The sequence below is a fragment of the Moschus berezovskii genome, chromosome 20, assembly GCF_049115385.1.
Source record: "Moschus berezovskii isolate FMDL1 chromosome 20, NW_MosBer_1.0, whole genome shotgun sequence".
In the NCBI taxonomy this organism is placed as follows: Eukaryota; Metazoa; Chordata; class Mammalia; order Artiodactyla; family Moschidae; genus Moschus; species Moschus berezovskii.
In genome coordinates this window covers 45,509,049-45,526,372 of record NC_142479.1, presented here as the reverse complement: position 1 = coordinate 45,526,372, position 17,324 = coordinate 45,509,049, and the positions used below count along the sequence as shown (strand labels likewise).

General features: G+C 45.7%; 2 protein-coding genes across 21 annotated transcripts in view; one reads left to right on the top strand and one right to left on the bottom strand.

The window, feature by feature from the left end:
* Positions 1-6,069, top strand: part of TTC19 (tetratricopeptide repeat domain 19) — a 45,967-nt gene extending 39,898 nt beyond the window's left edge. For all 3 annotated transcript variants that reach the window (XM_088828934.1, XM_055407379.2, XM_088828935.1), the window contains one exon: positions 276-6,069. In XM_088828934.1, coding sequence (XP_088685060.1) covers positions 276-409 — 134 coding nt within the window. In that variant the 3' untranslated portion in view covers positions 410-6,069. The remainder of the gene's footprint in view (positions 1-275) is intronic.
* Positions 2,975-17,324, bottom strand: part of NCOR1 (nuclear receptor corepressor 1) — a 119,116-nt gene continuing 104,766 nt past the window's right edge. For 16 of the 18 annotated variants that reach the window (XM_055407360.2, XM_055407359.2, XM_055407372.2 and 13 more), the window contains 9 exons: positions 16,923-17,051; positions 16,388-16,545; positions 15,995-16,218; positions 13,861-14,007; positions 12,324-12,466; positions 9,266-9,319; positions 8,667-8,888; positions 5,119-5,298; positions 2,975-3,500 (listed from right to left, as the gene is read on the bottom strand). In XM_055407360.2, coding sequence (XP_055263335.1) covers positions 3,313-3,500; positions 5,119-5,298; positions 8,667-8,888; positions 9,266-9,319; positions 12,324-12,466; positions 13,861-14,007; positions 15,995-16,218; positions 16,388-16,545; positions 16,923-17,051 — 1,445 coding nt within the window. In that variant the 3' untranslated portion in view covers positions 2,975-3,312. The remainder of the gene's footprint in view (positions 3,501-5,118; positions 5,299-8,666; positions 8,889-9,265; positions 9,320-12,323; positions 12,467-13,860; positions 14,008-15,994; positions 16,219-16,387; positions 16,546-16,922; positions 17,052-17,324) is intronic. The other 2 variants (XM_055407366.2, XM_055407368.2) reach the window with 2 other exon arrangements.

The following is a 17,324-nucleotide window of genomic DNA, read 5'->3' as shown; positions in this document are numbered from 1 at the left end:
TGCTCCGCAGGCTGCTCCTTGTTGGCATGTGGACAGCTCGATGTGTCCTCACGAAGTTCTGCCCTCTGCTCAGAAACCTGCAGGGACAGGTCCCTTACCCGAACCTCCATCAGGGCAGGGCTCCCTGAGGTCCGGGCGCCCCAGGGTCATGCTTGTCTCACACCAGGTTTCTCACCCCGTGAACTAGAGCTATCCCATTGTACGTGCTTTCTCTTCAGAATGTTTCAGAATCACGATGAAATGTGCATTTTCTCCCTTCTCTTGGGCTTTTTCAGAACTGTACACACAAGCAGAAGAGACCTATAGGGAAGCACTGAGGCAAGCGGAACTGAAGAGAGATGAGGCTTCTGTGCAGCACATCAGGGAAGAGCTGGCCGAGCTGGCAAGAAAAAGCAGACCTTTGTCATGACTACTGATACCCCGTTCCAGTCCTGGCGGCCCCCAATCAGTGGCTTAAATCCTGTCTGTGACATGCACGTCCCCTCAACTAAGCCTTGGTGGAGGACAAGCTGTGCTCACTGTTTTACACACACCCCCCTCCCGTTTCTAAGGACCGTTGTCAGGCAGTGCTCTGTTTTAATGGATGGTTGGGGAGGTGCTGAACCGTGCCAGGTATGAGGGGCCAGCGTTCATCTGGGGTGAGGGCACCTCTACTATAAGGTTTTGGTTCATTGATTTGCTGCTATGTCTTATTTTATCAAGACCTGGCAGACCAGAGCTACCAGTCTCATGATGGTAAGTTGCTTTCTCTTATTCGCGATCTCATGAAGACCACTGTGGGGTTTAATGCATAAAAAAGTAGTATCTTGGTTGCCACAAAGCATCAGATGTGAAGCTTTAAAGTGGGAATCAGGCACTTGGAAGTAGTAGCGTGCCCTTTAGATTATACATAAAAGTGGACCGCATGTTTTTGTACGTATCTGGTTGTAGACCATTGTGAAAAAGGGAGGAAAAGGAATGACAATTCCTACAGTCCCTCCCCTCTGAGCTGCACCCCTCTGGACCCAGTCACAGGGCAGAGTTGTCTGAGGGCTTGCCAGGTTCCCTGACTCAGAGGGGAACCCTGGGGGTGTCGGACTGACAGTAATGGGGTCATAGAGGAAGCACTGCCTGGACCCCAGCCCTAGCTCTCAGTCTGAGTTTTGGTTCTCAGTCTCCCCGTGGGGGTCTTTGGACTCTCAGCCCTGGGAGAAGGTCAGTGGCCTAACCTGAATGGTGTGTTGAGTGTCGTCCCTGCCTTGGGGCAGTCCCGCAGTCCTTCTGGTGTGGGGGTGGGGAGGATAAACTGGTGCCTTTGGCTCCTGTGTACACAAGAAGGATCCCTTCCTAATAAACCAGGAGACGCCACGACAGTATTGTATGTATTCAATACTGAAGTCTTTTTTGAGTTTCTCATAAAAAGTCATCGACTCTTTAGAATTAGGCTCAAATCAGAATCTACTATTAGAATAATCTATTTTGCTGATGTAAGCATCTTCTCATTGTCTCACCAGGTTAATTCCTTTAATCAAGTTTCAGTGCAACCTGGTTGTAACTACTCACCTTCAGCATCTAGTGTGCATTTACCTTTTCATAGCTGCATGAGTTGCTGAGAGGGAAGTATTCTTTGCTTCGCAAGTTTTACTGAGGAATTTCTCCCCCTCAGTGACACGGTCGAGTTTGCAGAGAGCCTGTCTGAACGGTTCCCTGCACTGAGGCCCCAGAGCAAGGAGGACTAACCACCACTGAACTGGGCTGAAGTCAGAGGTCAGCTGCCCAGGCAGTGGTGCACTGACCACCCCACCTGAAACTTATTTTGAGCTCACTTACATGTGGGTGCAGCCACAGGCCTCAAGAGGCATTGGCTAGTGTTCCTATCCTTGTTGCTTTTTTAAAACAACATGGGCAAAGTACAACAGGGACTAGATGCCAAGGGATGGGAGGGTCTCAATCACTACAAAGGAGGCGTCTCCTCCAGCTGTCAGACAGCTGCTATCTTTAGAGACTTGAGGACTTCTGTTGAAAAACTCAGGTCTGGTTTGCAGTCTGTAAAGTTCTAGTGTTTATCATCCTGAGACCTCTTTCCTTTCTAAATACCTCCCCAAACCATTAGCATCCCTGTGCTGCAGAAGGATGCGTCAGTGCTATGCTTGAGTGTATGAAAAGAATTTAATTCAACAAGCAGTTACTAACGAAGATTAAGACTGGCCCTCCAGTACCAGTCTTTTAAATTATTTGCTCCTTGAGATTCAGTGAAATGAAAACATTTGATGACAAACACTTGCCTACAAGGAATCAAAGTGAAAGTATAAGCACAGGGAGGCATGCAGTGGAAGGGCCGTCTGCTTCTCCTAAGTCCAGGAGGACATTTGGCCGAGAGGCTCCGTATCAGGTGTCACCTTCCAACTTGGCCAGTGACACATCCGCTAACCTGAGATACCAAAGCCTTCAGTCACAATCATCTACTGTAGCTATGGACAGGGCAGTCAGATTTATTTCCAGACCAAAAGCTTTGCTGCATGAAATGCAGACGAATACCCAGGGTGAGGTTAATTACCAGTGTGGGTAACAGCGAGGTACGTACACCTCAAATAAGCCTTTAAAATGTTAGAAACTGAACTAGAACAATACCCATGCAGTACTGTATTTTCAGTGCTTCTCATTTGAAAAAAAAGCCTGCCCTGGAAATTTACAATATGGCAGAATTTTGTTTCTCCCTTAGACCCTAATACGTTAATGTACAGATTTTATGGCAGCGTCTGTTAAAAATCTAAACATCTCCACAAGATTTTAAACATCACCGGGAATCTGAGCTTAGAGGAGACAAAATTGGATAAAAGCACAATGCCCGTGACAGCCAACACCATGGAACTGGGCTGTATGATGTTGTTTGGAAGGCAAGGGTTAAAAAGGTAGACAAGAGAATTCTTAAAAATCACCCCCAAGTTGATGTGCTGATTGAACATAAGTACACCAGATACTACAGCGAGGGGAACACTGCAAAAAGGTCCTCTATTTACAGAGTGATTAGAGACATCATGGTTTCTTTACAAACAGATGTAAGAACAGGAATTATCCACTTTTTAAAAACTCTACATTGTCGACCCTCCACTATTACTATAATCCACGGAACTGCCTGTATCAAGGCAGCCTTTTCCAAACCTCATTTGACCCCAAAATGAATTTCCATCGTCTCTTCATCGTCCATGGTCCAGGCTCTCCAGAAAAGTCTCTGGGCACAAATCCTAGGCAGGCAGGCATCGGGCCTGCAGTTAGAAAGGAAGCCACCAGAAACTGGAGCCCCACCCCCACCCCCGGACCTCTGCCCACAGGTCAGTCGTCGCTGTCAGACAGCGTCTCGTACTGTGCAGACAGCAGCGGGGCCGGCTCCCGCTCCCAGATCCTGCTCGGCTGGTGCGGGGCTGCCGGGTTGGCTGAGGTGGGAGTGCAGGCGACGGGCGCAGGGGGCGTGCTGCTGAGCATCCGCATGGTCAGGGGGTTGTAGGGGAACTGTGTTGAGCCTGCGGAGAGAGGTGAGCACATCTGAGCAGGGCGTGGGGTGTGGGCAGAACAGACCTCCCTGCTGAGCCGTTCCCAAGCAACCAACCGTCCAGAAGGACACAAAGCCAGTGAGCACTCAAGGCTGGGCTGCTGCTGAATCCATGTGGAACTCCTGGATTTTTGGCTCAAACTAAGACTGGTAACACAGGAGGAAGCAGGAGGTTCGGGGACAAGGGTCCAGCCGGTCAGGGGCAGACAGACCCAGGAACAGGCTTCGAGGGGACACACGAGCCTCACAAGAGCACCACGCCTTCTGCCAGTTCCCAGATCGTCCTCATTGTCTCCAGGAAGCCAGCTGCAATCTAAGAAATGCTAAAACCAGAGCGCACACCACAGCATCAGAGAGACACAGCAAATGGTCATTGGTCTAGGGAGTTTTCAAACCAGTAAGCCCCAACTGCATGTGGTGGGAGAAACTATAAAGTGATTAAGTATACCTTAAATTATGTTTTATAATACCAAAATGAAATTTATAACTAAAAGAGGGCACAATTCAGATTTTTTCATTGATCTATTTGTGGAGTTAACTCCTCTGAAAAGCACAGATGAAACTCTAAAATCCACAGCAACTATCCCAGTTTTACTTTTAAAAATTGTTCATTTTCAAGACGACTGTTAACAGTGGGAGTGTTCGTTACTCAGTCATGTCCCGACTCTTTGTGACCCCACGGACTACAGCCCACCGGTCTCTGTCCATGGCAGTCTCCAGACAAGAATACTGGCGTAGGTAACCATTCCCTTCTCCAAGGGATCTTCCCGACCCAAAGATCGGAAAACCCGAGTTTCCTGCATTGTAGGCGGATTCTTCACAGTCTGAGCCACCAGGGAAGCCCACCATTATTATCATGGTTATTCATAATTTTTAAAAGCTTACAAAATGGGGACTTCCCTGGTGGATCAGTGGTTAAGAACCTGCTTCCAATGCAGAGGACTCAGATTCGATCCCTGGTCAGAGAACAAAGATGCCACAGGTCATTCAAGCCTGTGCAGCCCAACTACTGAGCTAGCAGGCAACCAGACAGGTTGCTACACTGCAATAAGAAGCCCTTGCACAGCAACAAGAGAGAAAGTCCAAGCACCACAATCAAGACCCAGTGCAGCCAAAGAGAAAGTTTATAAATAGTCATAAAAGGGCAAACGTTAAAAATATCCCAGAGTTTTGTTTTTGTCTATAAGACAGCCTCAGAGGGGTGACGGCTTTCTTCTGTGTCTGGCTTCGGTTCCCATTAGCTCCTAAGAACTTTCCCTTAGGACATCTGTGCAGAAGGTGAGGGAGAGTTGAAGCCACAGGCCCCAGCTGTGCACCTGTGTCAGGTGCTGCCACCAGCTCTCTACAGATGCAAGGGGCCTGAGGGCAGCTGGGCTCACAGCTCTTCCTCTCTGCTGGTAATCAAATTTGCATTCTTAAAAATTTTCAGATTATATAAATTCAGTTTCTGTTAAAAACAGTGGAACCCTTTAACCATACCATAATGGAAAAAGCATTTTCCTAACAGAGCATCTGATTTTAGGAGCAGCACTAACCAAGGCCCTGACGTCAGCTGCATGCAAACCTGCACCCTGGCAGCAGCCCCTCACCTGTCGAGGAGGGTCTGTCCTCCCAGGCCCAGCCCGGCGTCTGCCTGTGGTAGTCCCCTTCTGAGTGCACAGAGGAGACCGATGAGGGCCGCTCCGCTCCCAGGTAGCCCTGCCCCGGGACAGGCGATTTCGATTTCCTGCTGTTAGCCTTGCCGAGCAGCTTTGGTTTGCAGACTCCTCCTGAAAGTGGAATAAACTGTCATTACTGACACACAGTAGTCACATTCACAAACTGAAAGTGCACTGCAGTGCTGCCGACCATCTGCTGCAAGAGAAAGCAGGAGGGGAGCATGAAGAATCCAGACCCTGGTAACATACAAAAGAGAGCCAGAACTCACAGCAACTAAAGTCAAAGGGGCTATGTCCGTCCTCATGCCATAAACTCAGAAATAGGTAACCAAGAAACTAACATTTCTAAAACATCATTTCTCTCTTGGCCTTGCAGCACAAAACTGCTAAGAAGTTGAAAACTGTTTGACAAAAATCTTAAATCCTCACTATCTTGGCCCTCACCAATCTACAGAAGAGTGAAGAGAGAAAGGAGAAAATCTGCACAAGAGAAGCCCCTTCAAGCTGTTGGACATCAGCTGGGCCGGGCAAGTCAAGGAAGCCCTTTCTGCCTCCCCAAGCTGTTTAGTTGGTTTGCAGGACTGGGAAGCCCCAACTGGGCTCTCACACAGAACATTAAAAGGATCTCAGAAGAGATCAGAGTCCAGGTCAGCAGCCCCAGCAGAATGGTTTCACCCTGCCCCCAATCCTTGGGGTAGAGAAAAAAGGGAGAAAAAGCATTTTCTACCCCTCTCTCTGGAGAGAAGAAATGCAAGTCCTTGGTGATAAGGACAATGTAAAGCAACAGAAAATGAGGGTGGGGGTGTACTTCAAACACTGGGGGAAAACTTCACAATACATGAATACATTTACAAAAGGAGCTCAAAGAAGAAATCACCAAAATGAATGAGGCTTATGAAAAGGCTTATTAGGAAGTCGAGCCATGAAGGAAAAGGAAATACTAGTGCAAAGGAAAAATTTGAGAGTAAAAGCAACAGAAAAAGGAACAAGATGATTAGACAATGAGAAGGTAACAGAGGACAAAGACTACCCAGTGAAAAGGCAACTTTCTCAAATGGAGAAAATAACTAAGGAACATCTGATAGAATTTTTCCCCTGAACACAGAAACGGGGAAGGTGCACATACCCTCCAGTCATCAGGCAATCAACACAGGCTGAAGAACACTTAATACTGATGGTACTTACTGAAGTTGAGGGAAAAAGGATTCTTTGGGCAGATAAAATGTCATCACTAAAAAGGAGGTGGGGGGAATCTAGTCTTACTTCTTACACAACATGAATGCCAGAAAAAATAGAACCATGTTTACAGGAGGTTTTGAGAAAAGTATGTGTTCTTAATAGTAGGTTGGTGCAAACGTAATTGCGGTTACAGACTGTGAATTTTAAGTCATTATAATCAAAATAGGAACCCTTAAAATCAACACATTTTTTGCCATTGAGAAGTAAGTTTGTTTATTTCTGTAGCATAAAAATCTGTACTTTGTGATTCAATGAACTCTTGGAAAGCATTTTCTGCATCCTGCTGGTTGTGGAAGCCTTTTCCCTGCAAAAAGTTGTCAGCATGCTTGAAGACATGGTAGTTAGTGGGCGAGAGGTTGGGCAAATATGACAGATGAGACAAAACTTCACAGCCCAGTTTGCACGTTACAGAACCAATGCTTCAGAAGTTGAACAGTCAGGCTTCATGGGGAACTGGGCTGTTTACCATTGCCAGTTGCAGGTGTTGCAGTTTTCGGTGCATCTCATCGATTTTCTGAGCATACTTCTCAGATGTAATGGCTTCACCAGGACTCAAAGCTGTAGTGGATCAGACAGGCAGCAGACCACCAGTGACCATGACCTTTTTTTCTGGTGCAAGTTTGGCTTTGGGAAGTGCTTTTGGAGCTGCTTCTTCCAATCACTGAGCTCATTGCTGCTGGCTGTCATATAAAACCCACTTTTCATTTCACATCACAATCCAAGAAATGGTTCATTGTGTCAAATAAGAGAAGACAACACTTTAAAACAATTTGTCAGCTCATATGGCACCCACTTATCCAGCTTTTTCACCTTTCTAATTTGCTTCAAATAGCTGTAGAATGCTCAACACTGAGTTCTTTAGCAACTCCTTGTGTGCTTGCGAGAGGATCGGCTTCGATGATGCCTCTCACTGGGTTGTTGTCAACTTGGGGTGGCCGGCCACTATGCTCCTTATCTTCAAGGCTCTCATCTCCTTTGCAAAACTTCTTGAACCACCACTTATCCAGTATATTCGTTAGCAGTTCCTGGGCCAAATTCGTTGTTGTGAGCTGTCTCCACTGCTTTATGACCCATTTTGAACTCGAATAAGAAAATCGCTTGAATTTGCTTTTTGTCTAACACCATTTCCATAGTCTAAAATAAACATAAACAGCAAGTAACAAGTTATTAGCAAAAAAACATAAAGCAAGATGTGTGCATTAAAATGATGTATAATATAACCACATTTAAGAAAGTATTCCAATATCAAACAGCAAATTTCAATCATGGAAAAACTGTAATTACTTTTGCACCAACCTAGTATTGTAATACCTGCCAAACTGTTAAACAAAGGCAGCAAAGACCTTCTTGAGCAGGAAGGACCTCAGGACACAGCAGCCTTTTTGAAAAAACAGGGTATGAAACCTCACCACCAAGAAATGCCATAATAAAAAGACTACACAACAAGAAGAACTCTGTAAATCACTAATACTATAACTTAAAACACACACACACACTTAAAATCAATAAAACCTAAAGGTTAGAGCAGAAATTAGAAGACAAGTATCTCATCTTTGAGAGCAAGAAGTGAATTTATATTGTCCTAACGTTAACATATATATAGGGAAAAACAAAACCACTCATCTCTTTAATCATTTTCTTATCCTTAGTGAGATCTTTTGCATGACCATAAGAGGAGAACAGACTTGAAATGTTGCTGACCTTCAGTTTATTTTTAAGGCATGAGAGATTCTCAACAGATTAAAAAGGTTATTTATAAACATATAAAGCATAAGAGTCATGGTTTTTTGTGTGTTTATAACAGGATGTATAATGACCTCATTCCAGTAAGCTACCCTTTTTAACACTAGCTTTCTATACAATGTGATCCAAAGGATTTTTTCCCCTTATTTTTTTCTGCAGCTTAAAATTCTTTTATATGGGGCCTGTCACTTTTATTACAATAGCAAGTCACTTTAATTCAAAAGCAGAATATGAAATTGCATCAGTATTACAATTACAGTGTATGCACACAGATAAGGACTAGAAAACAAAAACACATACACTGGAGGGTGACATTCTGGGTAGAAATTTTCATCCCTTTTAATTTTATGTCACTTATAACATGTCTGAAGAGGTTGAAAAAACGTTCAGGTGACTGAGCACATAAATGAAATCTCTTCATGACCCATCAGAACCTAGGGTATAGACTGGCTTTTTCTTGGGAGACATGGTGAAGAGCACAAAAATGAGCCCCTTACCTGAGTGAGGTGACGGGTCCCCTTCCTCCCTCCGGGTCTCGCCGCTGGTCACCACCGAGGTGCTGGCGCCCCCAGGCCCCACTGCCACCGGCTGGGGCATGACCACCCCGTGATCCTCCACTTTGTCGTCAAAGCTCCCCATGAGTGCCTTCCGGATGATATCCTCCAGCCCGAGGTTACTGGCAGGGTCAGCAAAGGAGTGGCCTCTGGAGCTCACAGAGCCTGCAGGAGACGGCACAGCACCTGCCTGACTCTGAGGGAGGACAGGAGCAGGAACAGCCCAGGACACGGCCCGGCACAGTGTTGACAGCACAGCCCCCACAGAGATGGTTAATCCCCCAAGAGCGTGCACTTTGCTGTGTTAAATCAGGCACCCATTGGTGTGAAAGTTGCTTGATGGTTTTCTTCTCTGTAGAGCTCAATAGTTTTGATTCTCTGTTCATTTATGTTTTCAACAAGTACTTTCTGACCCTCAATTCGCTTTTTACTGTGACTGCCTCCATGTCCCTGCCCGACTAAATGATGTTCCTGGCATGCAGCCAGTACGCAATGCCTATTTGCTGGACTGACTGCTATTGTATGAGTTTTTTGAATCTTACCTGAGGTGGTGACTGCTGGCAGATTAAAGATCTCAGTTCCTGGCTGAGCAGCTGCTGTATTTAAAACAAACATTCAAGTTAATTAACTGAGATGTGATGATCACGTAACATGGAAAGAGATAAAAAGTCTCCAAAAAAATTCTACGGTAAATTAACCTTATTTTCCATGATCAACTTTATTTTTTACCCATTAAATGAAGGTAAAGAGAAATAATTACTTTTTTAAGGAAATCAGAACAGGAGTAATACAGCCCAGGAAGGAAAGGACCTTTTACAGCGCCAGAGAAACACACAGAGGAAAAAAGCTGGCCTCAGGACAGGAACCCAAGCATCCAGGGAAGAGACCCTGCCAACAGCCAGGTGTGAGATTAGATCCTGGGCAGAATGTCCCCGTGAAAGGAACAAACATGACCACATCTCCCTGTTGTAGTTACCAGGGAGAGGCAGAGATCCTGCCTGTCAGTTCTGTTCATTTTTGCTAACTGCAGTCTGTCATTTGCTCAATTTGAATGACAGCAGCTCAGACAACCTGGGAACTACTTGTAAAGCACTGTGCCCAAAATGGAAGAAGTTTGGGAATAGAAACAGTGTTTCTATCATGCCTTCCAACTCAAGGTTGAGAACTTGAAATAAAAATAATCCAGGAAGTAATAAGTTAGTGGCCAGCCAAACAGTGTTCCAGAGAAGGGTGGCCCTGCACCATGGAGAAGGCCTGTCCATGCAGATTGGGGTGAGGGGGCCTGGATGCTGATTCCTGGGACGGAGACTGGAGGGCGGGGAGGAGGCGCCTCATTTACGGATTAAAGAACAGTAAACTGACTGAACCTGAAATAGCATACAGGGCTAAGGAGGGCCTTGTAGTTCTCACAGAAACCTGGAGAACAGGACTCATTCATTTCACAAATACATACCAAGCCATTATTTGGCTGAATAAGAAAATCATGTTCTTATTGGTCAAAAATGGTCAGATGAAGACAATTTCATCTTGTTCAACCAACAATAGCATACTGGACTTAAACATACCCTTTCCTATACCTGTGGGGTTCAGGTCAGCAGGTACTTCCTGAGGCCCTCACAGCAGAATCACCTGGGAGCTGAGTGAAACGCCCATTCCCAGATCCCTGCCTCACTCGGGACTGACGGGAGTAAGACAGGCCTACGAGAGGATATGATCATTCCTCAGAGGTGGGGAAAGGCAGTTTAGGAGCTGTAGGGGCTGCCCAGGACAGGAGGACACAGGAGGGGAGGGCCATAGCTCTCTGTGGGGAGACATGGTGTGCAGAGTGTTTTTAAGACACTTAGGGCACCAGTGAGATCTTCAAGAAGAAATACAGTTGTAAAGATCTGTAAGTAGAGTTCAGTGCTAATAGAAAAAAGCTAAACTCCAGATTCAAGTTTGGGAGTTTTCAGACTCAGTTTAAACCACCAAGAGTGGATGAAATGGCTCAGAGAATACAGTGCCAGAGGCAAACCAATATCTCAGAGCCCTGCTGAGCAAGACCTGGCTTCTGAGGAGACACAAAAATCAGCCAAAGAAGCAGAGGAAGAAACTGGAAACAGCAGTACTGAAAACCAAGGGAACACTAGGTGTTCACTAGTGTTAACAGCAGCAGGGAGAACAGATTCGCTAAGTTTAGAGCGTGAAGGCTTCCGCAGAGTAAAAGCACTGATATCCTCAGTGGGAGTGCTGAGCTGAGCGAAGCCATCTTGGTTGCCGAGGACTTGGACTTCCCGAATCTAGTAATTAAGAGCTGGGATAACTACACAAACAACAAGTAACACCGGGCTCATCCTCTGTCCTCTGGGACTTTCAACCTTTGTTAATCACTGTGTCACAGATCCAAACATAACTCCACCTGGCAGTTCCTAGTTGGCAGGGTTTATTGATGGTAGAAACCCTGGGTTCTGCAGGGCTTCCCCAGAGCCTTGAATCACTGGATACATGTGAGGAGAAGGGGACAAGTGAACCTGGCTGATGACGTGAGTGTGAAAACAGCAGGCGAGGAAGGTTCCAGCCCAGCTGAAGAGTTCCGCCTCGTGGGCATTTATGGGCAGCCCTGGTGAGGGTGTCGAGTGCAGAACTGCTGGAGGCATGGACCCCGGAGCTGGCATCCATGAGTCTGAACCACAGTCCTGTCACCTCAGCAGTCACTAAACCCAAGCCTCAGTGTCCTCATCTACAAAGTGGAGATGATGCCAACATGTGGCGAAGGTGTTGCAAAGGTGACAGGAGATAATCCACATTCACGCTGACAACAGGGCCTGGAGCAGGCGGTGGTGCCCAGGCCTTGCACCATCTGCTGCCACTGCCTTGAGGCTGGCACCATCCTCAGTGGTGGGAGATGCACTTCGAAGGTAATCCACAAAGACTGGCAGAGCGGAGAAAGGGGCAAACAAGCACACACAACCTGGTCCCACGCTTGGTGTGACGTCTTAGACACAGGACAGCAGGGAAAGGTATGGGCCATGGGCAGCTCATCGCAGGAGGCTGGTGTTGGTACCAACACTAAGTCACTGGAACTGAACACATAGGTCATCGAAACACCCAGTGTGGTCCCAGATCCCCTTAAGATGATGAACTGGGGATAGGTCCTACCACAGTACTCAGAACCGACTGAAAGGCTAACCAAATGAGAGGTTTTTAGTGACCAGCACCTGGGATGGTAGGAATGCTTAGAGCTGGCCGCCTGTGCATGTTCACAAAGGAAAGACAGCTGGAGAAGCACGACCTTGTCTGCAGACAGCTGGATGGTCTATCCAAATGAGGGGCAGACCAGGGGGCAAACACTGGAGAGCCAATCCAGCCCCATGTAAGACACACACTTCTGAGACCCACACTTGTTCAAAGAGAAAACAGGCAGCTGCACACGTGCTGGGTGGGGCTCCCTCACAGAAAGCCCCCCAAGTGGAGCCAATGGAGGCCTACAGAGGAGTTCAGATTACGTGTGCTTGGACCAGCCTGCCAGAGCCCTCATACTCAAGGGTTATGTGAGAGCGACATAGAGCCATCATTATTTATGTGCATTTTATGGGGGTTCATGAAAGAAATCCCACTTACCCATATCAGAGTCACCTCCACCAGAGGAGTTCAACTTACGAAAAATCTCTTGCTTCTTTGACTTCACCATGGGGGACGTGCTCTCGAGCTTGGTAAAGAATGAAGGCAGGTAGCTTATGCTGCCTGGTGAGCGGGAGTCATTCCTGCTGGGACCAGTCATGTGTTACCACCACGCACTCCTACTCCCCTCCCTGCTCCCCCCTCCACCCCACCGCCCACCCCCACGAGTGCCAGGCCCGAGGCCCTCTCCGTCTGAGCACTAACATATTTGGGGCCAAGAGGACGTCAGAAAAGGAGCCCTGGAATGGAGATGGTCTAGAACCAAGAGAGCGAACAGGCGGTAACAGGAGCCCTCAAAAACAGCTTGCCACGCTCCTGTCTTCTCTGCAGCACAGTCCCTGGTGTATTGAGGGTGACCACATAATCTGGGGACCGTTTAACATGCAAAATTACTTTGAAGTACAGTAAGATTGTAACTACTAGCATACCTGCCTATAAAATAGCAAGCACTCACGCCTAAGTGGTAGACAATTAGACCTAACAGCACAGCGACAAAGCAGAAATAAAACTGCATATTTGTTAGAATCTTTCCAGGCCTGCATGAGCTCAGTTTCATGTAAAGTCTTTCACATCTCACCTGCAGCTCCTATGCTAACACATTTAGGAACACAAGTCTCCTCAACTAGCTCAGGACTACCCAGGAGCCAACTAGTGTCAGAGACGGTAACAGAGAACACATGAAAGGTGCTGATAACCTAACTGGGTCCATCACTCAAACGTGCCAAAGAAGGTAACAGAAAAATGACTAAGATGTCATCTCTGTCCTTAAAAACTCACAAGCTTAGGGGAAAACATGTAAATGTATAATTGAAGTTAACATCATTCCCTTTCCAAAACAGGATTTCTTCCTCATTTCACTGAAAGGTACCAACACCTATCTGGGTGCCTGTGAATTGTATAGGGGGAGAAGGAAATGGCAACCCACTCCAATATTCTTGCCTGGAGAATCCCATGGACGGAGGAGCCTGGTGGGCTACAGTCCATGGGGTCGCAAAGAGTCGGACACGACTGAGCGACTTCACTTCACTTCAAACCAAAAGCATCTAAACCCAACGGAATAAACATCTACTAATTCGCAGGGTAAGAGTAAGGGTTAGAAACTGGTGAGAAAACAGCAAGCAGTGCTCACTGCAACCTTCCACGAACTGCACATGACAACAGGTGCCTGGCAGGCACTTTAGGGGCTCAATGTCTACACAGACAAAAAGGTTTCAAAAAAGATACAGAAGGAATTAATTTCAAGGAGAATAACGAACAATTATTTTCTATCATCTATTTAAATATTAGAATTTCTTCAGTAAAATCCACTAGCATTTGATCACTAGGAAAACAGACAAAGTGATTCTCCTGACAAGTGATCAAAAGAGAAAAAAACCACACTGACTTCAGGAAAATGGAAGGCACCAAGTGCAAGCATGCACATGCGTGTGCACACACACGCACGCACGCACAGCCACACGGCCCTGCCACTACGTACCTCTGCTCCGCGGGCTCGGCTCCACGCTGGGCCAGCAGCAGCACACTGTCCTGCTTCTCGTGCACAACAGGAACCTGAGGCGGGGAGATGGGCTCATAGGGCTCCGAAGAGATGTGACTCCTCTCTGGGGACTTTCCGGGCCTGATGCTGCAACACATGAAATGTGAGACTGTCTTCCCAGAGCTTACCTCGGCTCACCCTACACACACACAGACACTGGTTAGCTGGTTACTTCAGTCATTTCAGAGAACAAAAGTTGACACTGAATATTAGAAAACAGTCACCTCAAATACTGTGAACTATTAATAGAGCCCACTTATCACAACTAAAGATCCTGAGTGCCACAATTAAAACCCAGCACAGCCAAATATTTTTTTTAAAAAATGAATAAAAGTCATCAGTGACCTTTAATATATGCTTTCATTACTATTATAGGTTAGTATCGTTTGCCATTTCTTTCCCCAATCTACCCCATCCAATTAGAGGTGGCCAATTTTTACCATTTCTTTTAGCTCTTTGATTATTTAGATGATTTAGAGGTAACTACCAATGTTAAGCTTCCCTTGGGGCTCAGCCGGTAAAGAATCCCCCTGAAATGCGGGATTGAGACCTGGGTTCAATCCCTGGATTGGGAAGATCCCCTGGAGAAGGAAAAGGCTACCCACACTCTAGTATTCTGGCCTAGAGAATTCCATGGACTGTATAGTCCATGAGGTCGCAAAGAGTTGGAAACATGACTGAGTGCCTTTCACACTTTACCAATCCTATACCTTTCCTGGTGTATCAAAACTTGAAACAGTAGCTATCAGTCCTTACCACAAAAGATGAAGGACTTGACTACCTTCTCTATATTGATTTACATCTTTAGTTTGTCTACTTTATATAGCCTGCTCAGCCATTTTTATAGGATTCACAGCATTTACATTGTTCCAGAACTCTAGAACAACTCCTCCGTGTTTTGCTCATAGGTTGAAAAATCAATTAATGGTACTTTATAAACAGTATGGATTATGTAAATATTTTAAACTATAAAACCAGGTAATCTGACTAAAATCAATGAAAGAAATGTAGCATTCCTCATTCAAAAGAAAGGTGCGGTGATGTGGAAATTACAAGTGAAAAAATAAAAATGATTTGTTTTTCATAAATGGCCATCAACTGTTCAAAATCTACATAGCACTTTGTATCAAGAATGTATCATGAATGACTATTATAACTTTCTGTTCTTCTTTGATAAATGAAGCTCTTTTTTGTTAAAAGAGAACACTTTCATCATGTCCTTAAGATCATCCAGCTGCTTGAGATGACTTATGTCATTTGCAATTTGCTTCAGAACACTCCAGTTTGAGGTGGGGATAATGAAACACATGGGGCCTGTGCTGGGTGCTGGCATGTTACACTTTCTCTACTTCTGTATGTTCAAAAAAATTCCACAATAAAGTTTTTTCCCAAAGAAGTATCATTCAGCTTATTAAAAACACTGTTCTTACTCCTTTATGTTCTCTGCTAACTTGGGGGTTGGCAGACAGGCTGGAGAACCAGGCCTGCTACAAAATCAACTGCCGCTTCCACTGGCCTGGTTCATCCACCTGCCATGTCTCCAGATATTTGCAGAGTCCTTGACCTGCTGAACCCCAGACTCGTTCTCAGCATCTTTATGAACTTTACAAATCTGTGTGCTGCTTGATCTCCATCAACTAACATGCACACCAACACTCAGTCTACTACCTTCAACTTCCAAGCGCAGAGCACTGGGGAGAACATGGGGAGAGCCCTGTACTGAGTGGCCTCACATTATTCAATGCCAGCTTCCTAAACATCTGAACACAATGTGATTCTGAAGACCCAGGCAATGTCCCAACATTACCACCTAACCATTCATGCCACAGCACTGTCTACAAACCCACAGACAGAGGACAGCAATCAACTTGTGGACACATAATAAAAACATATTGGACCAACTGCCCAGACAGTGGACATTCCAAGAATAATATACAAAGGAAAAACTCTCATTTACAGTTTCCAGGGAATGAAGGTAAAGAAACTCTGGGTAAGAAATGAATCCCCTAATGTGAAGGTAGAGTCCAACTGTCTCACTGCTTGGGAACCTACGTGTGGCCAAGGGAGATCATACCTGGCCCTGGATTTGTCCACTAGAGTTTCTGGAGAGACCCTTGAGCCTGGTCTCTGATGGTGAGCAGATTGAGACTGAGATTCTGGGCTGTAGCGGTTTGATGTTTTCGTCCTCACAGGTGTAGACACCAAGGCAGACGGTGAACTCTGGAATGTAGAAGTGGAAGGCTGCTGGGGGGGCTGGGAGGAAACTTGATTTCTAGCAAAATCTTGTGTGATAATTTGCTGTGGATGAGAAAAGGAGGAACTGGTTAAATCCATTGAGCACTTGCAAAAAAAAAAGTGTAACATAAAAAAATCTAGATATCTTTATTGTGATTCTATGTGAAATGTGGCCTTCTGTGTGATCTTGTACAAAGACCCCACTAACTAATAAGAGTAGTGAGAAACTCACGCAGATGTGGTCAGCAAGTGTGATGAGCCGGTGTGTTCGGGGCATCTGCCCCGTCCCGTCAGCTTGTGAGGGTGGGGGCGGCGGCTGCTGCGGGGACGGGGACTCCTGCTGCGGCCGGTAGTGATGCAGTGGTCCTTCGTACTGTCTGGGGGCTTCATCTAACAGGGGACAGACAGACGTCTTACTGCAGGGAGGCCCACCTTTCACTCATGAGCAAAGATTAAACATAGCTCAGAGAAACACAGGAAGGGGAATTCATAGCTTAATTTTGAAGAAAAAATATTTATTCACTGAGACATCAGAAGATTAGCATAGAATAAAATGCGAAAGCACAAGTAGGCAAACAAAATATCAACTATTTTCAATATCATTAAAACATTAAAAAAGTCATCAATGACTTTTTTCCATTAGAGCAGTCTTAAACATTTCTATACTCACAGAAGATTACTTTAAAACCAAACTAACAAAATGAGCTATTTCTGAACATGCCCTGGACAGACAACAGGAAGCACATGTGAAGACATAGGAGACCCACTTTCTGCCTGGCTCGCCTTCACGACCTCTGGCTGGTAGGCCGGCAGCCTCTCCTGGGGTGGCGCGGGAGAGCTGGCAGGGCTTATCACCTCAATAGCATCGCCAGGTGTTTCATAGCGGTGAGAAGATACTTGAAGAAAAGAAAAGAATCTATTTTAAAACTAATCTTATGTCAAGCTCAGAAGTCCCAAGCTCTTCAAACCTATTTGCATATTTTCAGTTTTTACTCGTCAGAAATGTTCAATGGCACCTCAGGTTAATGAAAAAACAAACAAACAAGGAGTTCAATGCATGGTGGCAAAGGTCAGTTAATCGCTTCCTTGGGGTCCTCATCTTGGCAAGGTACAGAGTTTTCTGAAAATCTGCAGGCTCTAAAACCTTGACGTGAAGCAGATCAGAAACA